Genomic DNA, 10,987 nt, shown 5'->3' with positions numbered 1-10,987 from the left:
GAACCACAGACCGAAACATCTCACAAATATTTGCGAGAGATAAGGTTTTGTTTCAAAATATGATGTAGAACACAAATATCGTTGCCGAGGGGTGAGGAATTGGGGTTCAAAACTTAGAGAGCGGAAGTTTGTCGTTTGCCATAGCTTGAAAGATATTTAGCAATAGCACCTTATATACCTCCCGAGATATCTAGTAGTTTGTGCTCGCTTCGGCAGCACATATACTAAAATTGGAACGATACAGAGAAGATTAGCATGGCCCCTGCGCAAGGATGACACGCAAATTCGTGAAGCGTTCCATATTTTGCTGCATAAACCTGCCCCTGCCTGACAAGGAGAAGCTCAGCAAGCCCCATGGCTCAGCTTTGCCCATGACATGGAAACCTGCACTTCTTGCATCCTTGATTCTTAGTACTGGGCCAGTACAGAAATCTACAATGAAAATGGGCAATTCTGTCCATTACAGGCAAATACACATAAAAGGGCTGACTCAGGCTGCAATCCTATCCTCACTTTCCTGGGAGTAACCCCATTGACTATTATAGGACTTACTTCTGAGTAGACATGCATAGGATTGGGCTCTCAGGCATCACAAAGGAAAGCCCATCACATCCTGGAAGGCCTTGAGATGTAGTTCCAAGTGACCATGCAAAGTCCTCTTGCACTAGTGTTGTAGTCAGAAATATTCGGGATTACTGGCCACAGTCTATGAAGATATTTATTTCCAAATGTTTCGCCCACAACTAATGTGGGCATTTTCAAAGGACCAGAGGTGAGAACCACAGGGTGTTTGTCTCACCCTGGAGCAAATGACAATAACTGTGCACTGAACTTGTTCACCATATGTTCCTTAAAGGGCTGTGCGCTTCCTTTCTGCAGCCCAGTTCTTTTCCAAGTTCCTGGATCCCAGCATTTCTAGGGCTGGTAGCCAAGCACTGCTGATGCTCAAAGTCTCCTCCTTCCTGTTTATATCATTCTGGTGCTTTTGTATCTCTATTCCCTGTAAATTCAAATGTGGTATTGGGTTGGTCACAGACCAGTGGTTCTTGCACATTTTGCACCGGGACCCACTTTTAGAATGAGAATCTATCAGGACCCACTGGAAATGATATCATGACCAGAAGTGGCATCATTAAGTTGGAACATTTTTAACAATTCTAGGCTGCAATCCTACCCACATTTACCCAAGAGTAAGTTCCATTGACTATCATTGTTAAAAGTATATACAGAGTAGCTTGTTAAAAGTACAGATCTGTAACATTTCCCCAAATGCACTCACATACCATGGTAACATCAAGACTACTATATTAAAAATAAAATATTGAAATAAATGGGGACCCACCTGAAATGGGCTCGGGACCCACAGTTTGAGAAACACTGCTGTAGAGTGTGTGTGATATGGTCCAATTCAGCCTGGAGATGTTGAGGTTCCAAGATCCTCTTTGCCCAGGCCACCAATGAGTTGATCACCCCTCTCTTTTGTCTCAGATGGGGACTAGCGGTATTACTGGTATGTAAATATCAATCAGTGTGGGTGGGTTTTCTGTAGACCTGATATCCTAATGTGCAGTCTTCCTTGTGACTAACCAACACATCCAGAAATGATAATTTCCCCTCCTTGTGTAGAAAACTTTCTGGCTGGGTGTATGCTGTTAAGATGTTGCAAAAATAGATTTAGGGCCCAATCCTATCCAACTTTCCAGTGTTGGTACAACTGTAATGCAGTGCTGAGGAAAGGGAACAAATATTCCCTTTCCTGGAGGAGGCCTCCATGACTGTTTCCCTACTGCAGGATGCAGTGCATGCATCATTGGCACAGTTGCACAGGTGCTGAAAAATTGGATAGGATATGGCCCTTAATTTAGTCTCCCCTTGTCCTCAAATTGCAAAGATCACCTACAGATCTGACCCACTCTATTGGTTTGCATCCTGCTGTACTCAGAGCTGTAGCCTCAAACCTTTCTCTATAACAGTTTGCAACCACAGGGCTCAATGGGCTACATAAGAACAACCCCACTGGATCAGGCCATAGGCCCATCTAGTCCAGCTTCCTGTATTTCACATTTGGGCCCACCAAATGCCCCAGAGAGCACAGAAGACAACAAGAGACCTGCATCTTGGTTCCCTCCCTTGCATCTGGCATTCTGACATAGCCCATTTCTAAAATCAGGAGGTTGCACACACACATCATGGCTTGCAACCCATGATGGATTTTTCCTCCAGAAATTTGTCCAATCCCCTTTCAAAGGCATCTAGGCCAGATGCCATCACCACATCCTGTGGCAAGGAGTTCCACAGACCAACTACATGCTGAGTAAAGAAATGGCCACACCATGATACTGTTGGTTCCATGAGAAATAACATGCAACTAGCATGCATTTTCCTTTGGGATGTCTCATTCAGTTCTTTTTTTGCATGGTCTCAGTGCTGGTGTTGCAAGGTGCAAAAACCAAGATGTTACAAGGGATCCTAGATGTTACAAGAGATCTCAGATGTTGCACTGTAATCCCAGGTACCAAAGCAAACTCAGTAGACAACAGTGATCAAATCCAGGCTTTTATTGTAAATCCATCAGCAAAAGATTGTAAATCCATCCACATCTCCAAAGGAGACTGTGTGCATCAGAAATGGGGAGAAGAGAAACCCCAAAGGAGACTGCTTGCACCAGAAGTGGGAAGAAGAGAAGCCTCAAAGGAGACTGCTTGCATAGGAAGTGTGAAGAAGAGAAGCGTGTAACACCTCCTTTAGCTGACTTTTATTGCAATCTGGGGTTCCCTCCATGAAACACATTTGGAGACAATTCATTGGTGGGTTCAAAACATCCGTTGTTTTATAATAGGCCATCTTAAACATCCATCATATACAATATACCCCCAGCAGTTAGCCAATGGCACTGCACACAAACCTGACCTCATCCATAACCATCACATGATCCACTGTGGCCTTCATGTGCAGCCCGTGAAATGCAACATACTTGTTGCTAAAAGGTTGCGAGCTCTTCTAAAACAACGAAACTGCTATCTTCTGCATTTTCTGTGGGAAGTTGACCTTTGCAATGTGTTAATCCGGAAGTGCTTTGCTGTGAACCTGGAAGTAGCTTTTGATATGTTGTCTTAAACCTCTAATGCTGTTAGACTACTACAACTTAAAATATTACTACTTGCTAGTCACACTTATGTGTACCCCAAAACTGATTTCAAAATGAAAAACAAGGAAATATAAGAAAGCTAAGCTTACTAGTGTTCTTCTATGAGAGCTGGTGTGAATATTTGCTTTCTAGCATGTGTGTGCACAGCTTAGTGCTCTAAAAGTCTTTATACTAGACGTTAAAGCAATGTTAAAACTTCAAGCCGAATTCAAACTGCTAGATTTTTTTTTCTGTGTTCTGAAGACAAAGACTTCATTCAAATGTATCAACATTGTTCTAAGAGAACATCTTGTGGCAGGCTGCCCAATCCCAGCCAAATGCTTGTGAGACTCAAATTGAACTTGCTTGGACATTCAGAGAGAGAGATCAAAAACCATGCTGTTTTTACATTTCAGGTAAGCATTCTATACCATAACTACCAGTCCTTGATATCTTCCAACACTGGCATGCCAAACGCTGCCCTCATTTCACCTAGTGATGTGCCAGCCTTGGCTCCATCCACTCCCTAGAATGGAAATGGAAGAGAGGGGTGGAGAAGAAGGGGAGGTATGAAGGAGAAGTGAATGATGGTTACGCCTGCTTACCTGTCTCAGACCCCCTCCCAAGAAGTCAAACCTGTAGCAACCATCAATACAGAGTAACAGAGAGGGGGGGGGATAAGGAAAGAAGAAGACAGGGAAAGCATGAACTTAGGGGAAAGCTTAAAAAAAATTAAAAACTAACTGCTCTGCTGAATTGGCAGCTCTGCTAAATGTCAAGGTTGTTTCTTGGCAAACTAACAAAGTGTCTAGCTAGCTAACCACAGACACCTGCAAGAGATAAAATAATAATAATAATAATAACAGGTATTTATATACCGCCTTTCTTGGTCTTTATTCAAGACTTTATTCAAGGCGGTTTACATAGGCAGGCTTTTATTTAAATCCCTTATTAAATAGGGATTTTTACAATTGAAAGAAGGTTCTTTCTTTCAAGAACCACTACATTCAGGTGTTTCATTCCGATCTGGCTTCACATTCTGGCCTCCATCCTCCCACGCTCAGAGCAGATGGAATAGCTTGGCTTCCATAAACTTTAGAAGACAGCACACATTTTAATCAGAAAAGCAAGCATCCTTGAACAAGTCAAAGTGAGACAAGGCTACTCCCGCTTCGAAAGTAAGGAGGGGGCGAGAACATGAAAGGGAGAGGTGGAAACCGCTTTGTGAACTTTTAGTTGAAAAGCGGTATATAAATACTGTTGTTAATAATAATAATAATAATAATAATAATAATAATAATAATAATAATAATAATAATACCAGGGAAACTTCTGCCTTTGAAGGCTCTCTGTTTGAATTGCAACTGAAATAAAGATGCTAGACAACGAGCAGATAGGCCTCATTTTGGCAGAAGAATACACGTCTTAGCAAGGACAGTCTGACTGTGTCCACTTATAGTTTTAAAATTGATATTCTTCCATGCTTTCAAAGGAAAAGGCACATATAGGCAAAATAGTCTTTGCCCTAAAGTGTAACCCACATATGGGGACATAGTAGTCATTAGAAGTAAGTCTTAAGGAACCAAAAGTTTGCTTAATTTTAGAAAAGTCTTAAGAACAGACAAAAGCTTTAACATTGCAGGAAGGCTTCACAGGTGTTCAAATGTTTGGATTAAAACAAGGGAAAGGTATGCAGAGATAAGATAATGGTACCAGGCCATCCTAATGAAGGGTGAGCCAGCTCTGCCAGGAAAACATCTTATGAAGTCGGCCTTCACACCTGTCTTTGTGTTATACTGTTCTCTTTTAATGATGTTACCGGTCAAACAATCTATATAATTGGAAGGTTCAGCACTGGGTCAACACTGGATAAAATTATATTATAGCACCCCCTGCTGGCTTTTGAAAACTTTGTAATTCCATATGTTTAATTGTTTCATTTCACCCTTTTTGGAAACCTGTCACCTATGAGGTGTCTCTAAGGTTATCTACAGCCTATTGGGAGTTTGTCCCATCTATGATGTGAATTTTCAGCAAATAGGGAGTCCAGATTTCAGACAAAGAGCCAAGAATCCTATAAAAAGTGTCCCACACTTCTGAAAAGAGCCTCCTGGATTTGAGCTGAGTCTCCCAGAGGCCACAGGCATGCCTTGCTGAAATAATAAACAGTTTGTAGCCTTCCACCTCTCAGTGTCTTGCTTATTTGGTCTCAGCGGCACTGGACAGACCCTCCCCTGTCTACCAACTGGCACTGCCCTTAATTGGGGTACTAATCCAGGGAGTAGGAGTAGCAGCAGTGGTGGAGGCGAGTAAATATGGTTGCATATTTCCTTGTGCACAAGGAAGAAACATCCAAGCCCTCCACTGTCAGCTCTTGCATGGGTATTTGCCTGTAATGGACAGAATTGCCCATTTTCATTGTAGATTTCTGTACTGGCCCAGTACTAAGAATCAAGGATGCAAGAAGTGCAGGTTTCCATGTCATGGGCAAAGCTGAGCCATGGGGCTTGCTGAGCTTCTCCTTGTCAGGCAGGGGCAGGTTTATGCAGCAAAATATGGAACGCTTCACGAATTTGCGTGTCATCCTTGCGCAGGGGCCATGCTAATCTTCTCTGTATCGTTCCAATTTTAGTATATGTGCTGCCGAAGCGAGCACAAACTACTGCTTAGCTCAAAAGGTATATAAGGTGCTATTGCTAAATATCTTTCAAGCTATGGCAAACGACAAACTTCCGCTCTCTAAGTTTTGAACCCCAATTCCTCACCACTCGGCAACGATATTTGTGCTGTCTACATCATATTTTGAAACAAAACCTTATCTCTCGCAAATATTTGTGAGATGTTTCGGTCTGTGGTTCGCGGTGCACGATGGGAGCGCACGGATGCAAAGGACGTACGCCACTTTGTCTGCCGCCCTCCCACCGCGACAGGGGGCTGCCGCGGAGAAAGGGGTCCTTCTGGGGCCTAGGTGTGTTTATGAAAGTGCCTGAAAAACATCGGAGGGTGGGATCCGCGAGCCAAATGCGGGTTCGACTTTCCCTAGTTGGGAAGGGGATTCTCGCCTTTCTGGAGAGCGTATTTTCTCTGACATTTTGGGTCAGGCACTTTGATTGACAGCTATAGGGAGGGGTCCTTACTTGGGGAACTGAGCAAGGCTAGAGCGGTTGTTAAGGTAGGTGTGCTCTGGGTGAGTGGGGCATTCTCTGTGCGTGCTCAGGACATGGCCGTAAGCACAGTAGGCATTTATTTCATGCTTTGAGAGTGGCCCAGGACTTCTGATAGACCCTTTGCAGGACCAGCTGTCTCTTCCAGGGACTGTTTCCCTTGCTCACCTGCAGTCTATGGGGTCTGGACCCTTTGTGGGCATTTAGTGGAAGCCTGGCTGAACTGGCCATGCTTTCCTGTCCCTTGCCTGGTGCCTTTACAGCCCAAGCCTGTGCATGTCTACTCAGAAGTAAGTCTCATTGAACTCAGTGGGGCTTACTTCCAGGAAAGTGTGTATGAGCAGTGTTTCTCAAACTGTGGGCCGTGAGCCATTTTCAGGTGGGTCCCCATTCATTTCAGTGCAGGGTGACCAGACGTCTCCTGTTTTTCTAGGACATGTCCTCTTTTTTTAGCCTCATGTCCTGGAAAAGAACTCAAATGTCCTCTTTTTCCCTATGAGTGGGCAGCTCAGAGCCTTCTTGGAATTAATCAATTAGATGCAATATAGTTTTAAATTTAATAGTAAGTAATCTAGTGCAGTGTTTCACAAACTGTAGGTCGGGACCCACTAGGTGGGTCGTGAGCCAATATTCATTTTAATATTTTATTTTTAACATATTAGACTTGATGCTACCTTAGTATGTGACTGCATTTGGGGAAATGTTACAGACCTGTACTTTTAACAAGCTACTATATATATTCTTTTAACAATCATAGTCAATGAGACTTACTTCTGGGTGAGTGTGGGTTGGATTGCAACCTAGGATGGTTAAAAATGTTCCTGCGTGATGATGTCACTTCCAGTCATGACATCACTTCCGGTGGGTCCTGACAGATTCTCATTCTAAAAAGTGGGCCCTGTGCTAAATGTGTGAGAACCACTGAGCTAGTGTTTAAATTAACCACATAAAATCCATATACAAGAGTGTTTTTAGCTTTTAGTTTGCCATGCCCTACTTTTTTCTGAGATGTCCTACATTTTGGGGTGCCTGGCCCTCTTTTGCGGTGATGACATCTGGGCACCCTGTTTCAATGTTTCTTTTATTTTTAGTATATCAGACTTGATGCTACCATGTTATGTGACTGCATTTGGGGAAATGTTACAGTTCTGTATTTTTAACTGGCTACTATGTATATGCTTTTAACAAAGATAGTCAATGGGGCTGATTCCCAGGTAAGAGTGGATAGGGTTGCAGCCTTTGGGATGTTTGGGGATTTTTTTTTTAGCAGATCAGCAACTGCTTGGGAGTGTTAGGAGAGTTCTTCTTTAAAGAAATTTTTGAACTTAGAACAGCCCTGCTGGATCAGGCTATAGGCCCATCTAGTCCAGCTTGCTGTATCTCACAGTGGCCCACCAAATGCCCCAGGAATTTGTACTTATTGTAAACTTTAAATTTAATTGATTGATTTGATTAAAATCAAATTTAAAAATGTTCCTGCTTGATGATGTCACTTCTGGCTAAGTCATCATTTCCAGGTTAATGATATCACTTCTAGTGGGTCCCAGACAGACTATCATTCTAAAAAGTGAGTTCCAGTGCTAAAACGTTTGAGAACCACTGGTGTATGGGACTGAGGCCTTAATGGCCACCCAGCCTACAAAATGAATCAGGTGGATTGTTTTACCCATCATTTTATTTAGATGCCAGGAAAAAAAGCTTCCGCTACTTAATAACTGCAGGTCAGACTCCTGATAAATGCAAGAAAGTAGGAGCCAGTAAAAAAAAGCAGTTGACAACCATAAGATAAATGTTATTGTAACTGGGGAAAAATTACTGTTGTCGTTTGTGCGTTATTTAGTTATTTATTTGCTGATATCTTTTTTTAATAAGGAAAACTGATGTAGTGGACCACAGCAATTGTAGCAGCTACCCACTGCTACTCTGGAGGTAGTGCAATGGATTTGGCATACGTTTGTGAGTGGGAGAAACGGCCCAAGAGTAACCACTGTCCATCCATTCCACTGGTCTGTGCTTGGTCCTGCCGCAACCTGATTGCTTTCACCACAGACCTCAAAAATGAGGAGGAAAAAGGTATTTTTGCTTGGGGGGTGGGGAAGGCCAGTTACCGATCCAAATGTTTAGTAAAGCTGGCACTGTGAAAGTGGATAGAGAGAAATTCTTCCTCCCTCGTAAGGCTTGAACTCAGGGGGTTTCCCACTAAGATTTATTAGCAGTTGATTGTCCTTCCTCAGCTAAGACCATCCTTTCCTTCTTATCTTTTTCCTTTAGATATCACCCATATGATCCACATCCTTGACACGGAACATCCGTGGGATGTCTACTCTATTAATTCAGGACATGTGGAAATAATAACCTGCTTAGAGTGGGACCAGTCAGGTAAGGAATAGAGGAGTAGCTTGGTGGTGCTGAGGTCAGCAACTCTCAGGTTCAACCTTCTAAAAGCAGTGGTTCCCAAACCGTGTGCCATGGCGAACTCACAGAGGTGCCATAGGATGTCCTCGATAGCTCTTACTGGCTCTCCCAGGTGCTGCCACCTTGCATGTCACATTATTCAAGTTGGCAGCAACCTGGAGAGCTAGGTGATGGTGCCACCGCAACAGGGCTCTGTGACCACAGGGTGCCATGACTGTAGTAAGTTTAGGAACTGCTGCCCTAAAACAGCAGGGTCGGAAAGCACTTTCTGTAGGCAAGAACATGAGAAGCTGCCTGCCTTACACTGAGTCAGAGCCCACTGACCACCTAGCTCAATAGTGCTGACACTTATTGGAAGTAATGGTCCAGTGTCTGATTTGGTGTGGAAATGGATTTCTTACTGCAAGGAATGTGTTGAATCTTTCTGCTTTCTTTTATTTTGCCTATGATTACAAGTACTCACACTTCCTATTTTGTGTTTACTGAATTAAAGTATTTCCTTTTAATAAACATTTAAAATAAAATGTTTTAAAATAAAAACATAGAAAAAATAAACATTTTTTCTATAGTTCAGTAGAGTACTGTAGAGTCCCTGGCTTGCTAAGGCAAGAGCTATGAGCTGTTTGCCTACTTCCTCTCTATTAGACTGCCTGAGACAGTGCTAGGAGTGCTAGGGCCAAATCCTATCCAATTTTCCAGTGCTGGTGCAACCATGTCAACAGGGCATGTACTGCATCCTGCAGTAGGAGTACAGTCATGCAGGCCTTCTCAAAGTAAGGGAATGTTTGTTCGCTTTCCTTGGTGCTGCATTGTGGCTGCACCGGCACTGGAAAGTTGGATAGGATTGGGCCCTTAGTACCTGTATGTTTAGGAACAAGGAGCAGAGGGCAGCTGCAACATCTGGCATTCCCCTTTCTTTCCTCCCATGCTGGTTGTAGGCTAACCTCCGGTTGGAGGACGGCTTGAGATAGGACCATCAATTCTACCTCTAGTGGCAGCTTTTTTTAACCCTCCCCCCTTTTTAACCCCTTTTAAGCCCCTAATCTGGGTGGGGAAAAACAGTAACAGCCAGGTTGTGTTACCATCACATGCCTCTGAATCCCCTTGTGGAAGGTGAGCATCAACAAGGAGGGTGATGATGCACTGAGTATGTGTTTGTGTCATCCCCACATCTATACAACTTGAGACTTGGCAATATTACATGCTTGATTGGTTCCAGAATTGCAAGAAAGCCAACATATCCCCTGCAAGTAGCTATTAATAGACCCTCTTATCTTTCTTCCAAGCACTAGGAGAACAATGGGTTAGGTGGGATTAGAGCTCGTACTGGGCTTGTTTTGTTGGATCCCGTTCGTTTTGTTTGGTTGACTAACTAGTTGTACTAGAAATATGATATAGTGAGGACTAGTAACTCACTTTCAATCTTATAAAGAGGTTTTGCACCATAATTCTAAATTTCAAGTCTCTCAGGACCAGGAGGTTGCTAGCTATGTGCCTTCCACAGTTAAATTCCCCGTATACATGAAGGCATTTGTAATTCCTGCTACTGGCCATTCTGACTTTTCAATCTGCTTGTCAGGGTCCCGCCTTCTGTCTGCTGATGCAGATGGACACATCAAGTGCTGGAGTATGATGGACCACTTGGCCAACAGCTGGGAGAGCACAGTGGGCAGTGTCGTGGAAGGGGACCCGGTTGTGGCACTCTCCTGGTTGCACAATGGGGTGAAGCTGGCTTTGCATGTGGAGAAAGTGAGTGGGTCAGTTCTGGGCAGGAGGGAGGGGTTCACAGAGGTGGGGCAGCTGCAACTCATCCAGCACCATGCGCCTAACCTCAGAGTCAGTTACTCTGCCATTAGTGCAAACAAAAAACAGGAACAGCAATGAGAGGCATACTGTGAATCTGTTGTCTCCATTGGAAGTTGGCATTTGAGTGGAATTGCTGGGGGCAGCGACCAGACAGCTCAAGCAAGTGAGCCAAGTCACATTCTTGTGAACAGACGATAACACACATACATGCACAGACATGGGGTCTTTGGCCATTGATGTAGAGAAGAGGGGCAAGGAACCCCATAATACAAACTTGCTCAGATCTCAGAAGCTTATTTCTCAGTAGATGTGCATAGGATTGTGCTATTAGAGGCAGGTGATCCTACAATCATAGGATAATCCTGGCTGGATCAGACTGAAAGTCCATCTGGCTCAACATCCATTTTATAACCAGCCAGTTGTTGGTTGTCCACAAGTAGGGCATAAAGGCAATAGCCTGCTTCCCTTTCTGTTT

At 43.6% G+C, this 10,987-nt stretch overlaps 1 protein-coding gene and 2 non-coding genes across 5 annotated transcripts in view; 2 read left to right on the top strand and 1 right to left on the bottom strand.

Moving 5' to 3' along the window:
* Positions 1–200: 200 nt before the first annotated feature.
* On the top strand, positions 201–307 carry LOC136659584 (U6 spliceosomal RNA). Its single transcript, XR_010794854.1, has one exon. It is a non-coding gene; the product is annotated as a U6 spliceosomal RNA (small nuclear RNA).
* Positions 308–5,676: 5,369 nt separating this feature from the next.
* Positions 5,677–5,783, bottom strand: LOC136659582 (U6 spliceosomal RNA). Its single transcript, XR_010794853.1, has one exon. It is a non-coding gene; the product is annotated as a U6 spliceosomal RNA (small nuclear RNA).
* Positions 5,784–6,271: 488 nt separating this feature from the next.
* The window catches only part of MED16 (mediator complex subunit 16), a 23,669-nt gene continuing 18,953 nt past the window's right edge, over positions 6,272–10,987 (top strand). For all 3 annotated transcript variants that reach the window (XM_066635100.1, XM_066635101.1, XM_066635099.1), the window contains exons 1-4: positions 6,272–6,299; positions 8,164–8,364; positions 8,563–8,670; positions 10,286–10,455. In XM_066635100.1, the coding sequence (XP_066491197.1) occupies positions 8,229–8,364; positions 8,563–8,670; positions 10,286–10,455 (414 nt within the window). In that variant the 5' untranslated portion in view covers positions 6,272–6,299; positions 8,164–8,228. The remainder of the gene's footprint in view (positions 6,300–8,163; positions 8,365–8,562; positions 8,671–10,285; positions 10,456–10,987) is intronic.

The sequence above is a fragment of the Tiliqua scincoides genome, chromosome 8 (assembly GCF_035046505.1).
Source record: "Tiliqua scincoides isolate rTilSci1 chromosome 8, rTilSci1.hap2, whole genome shotgun sequence".
Classification (NCBI taxonomy): Eukaryota; Metazoa; Chordata; class Lepidosauria; order Squamata; family Scincidae; genus Tiliqua; species Tiliqua scincoides.
Note: the sequence above shows the minus strand (reverse complement) of the source record. Positions and strands in the feature narration are given on the sequence as shown.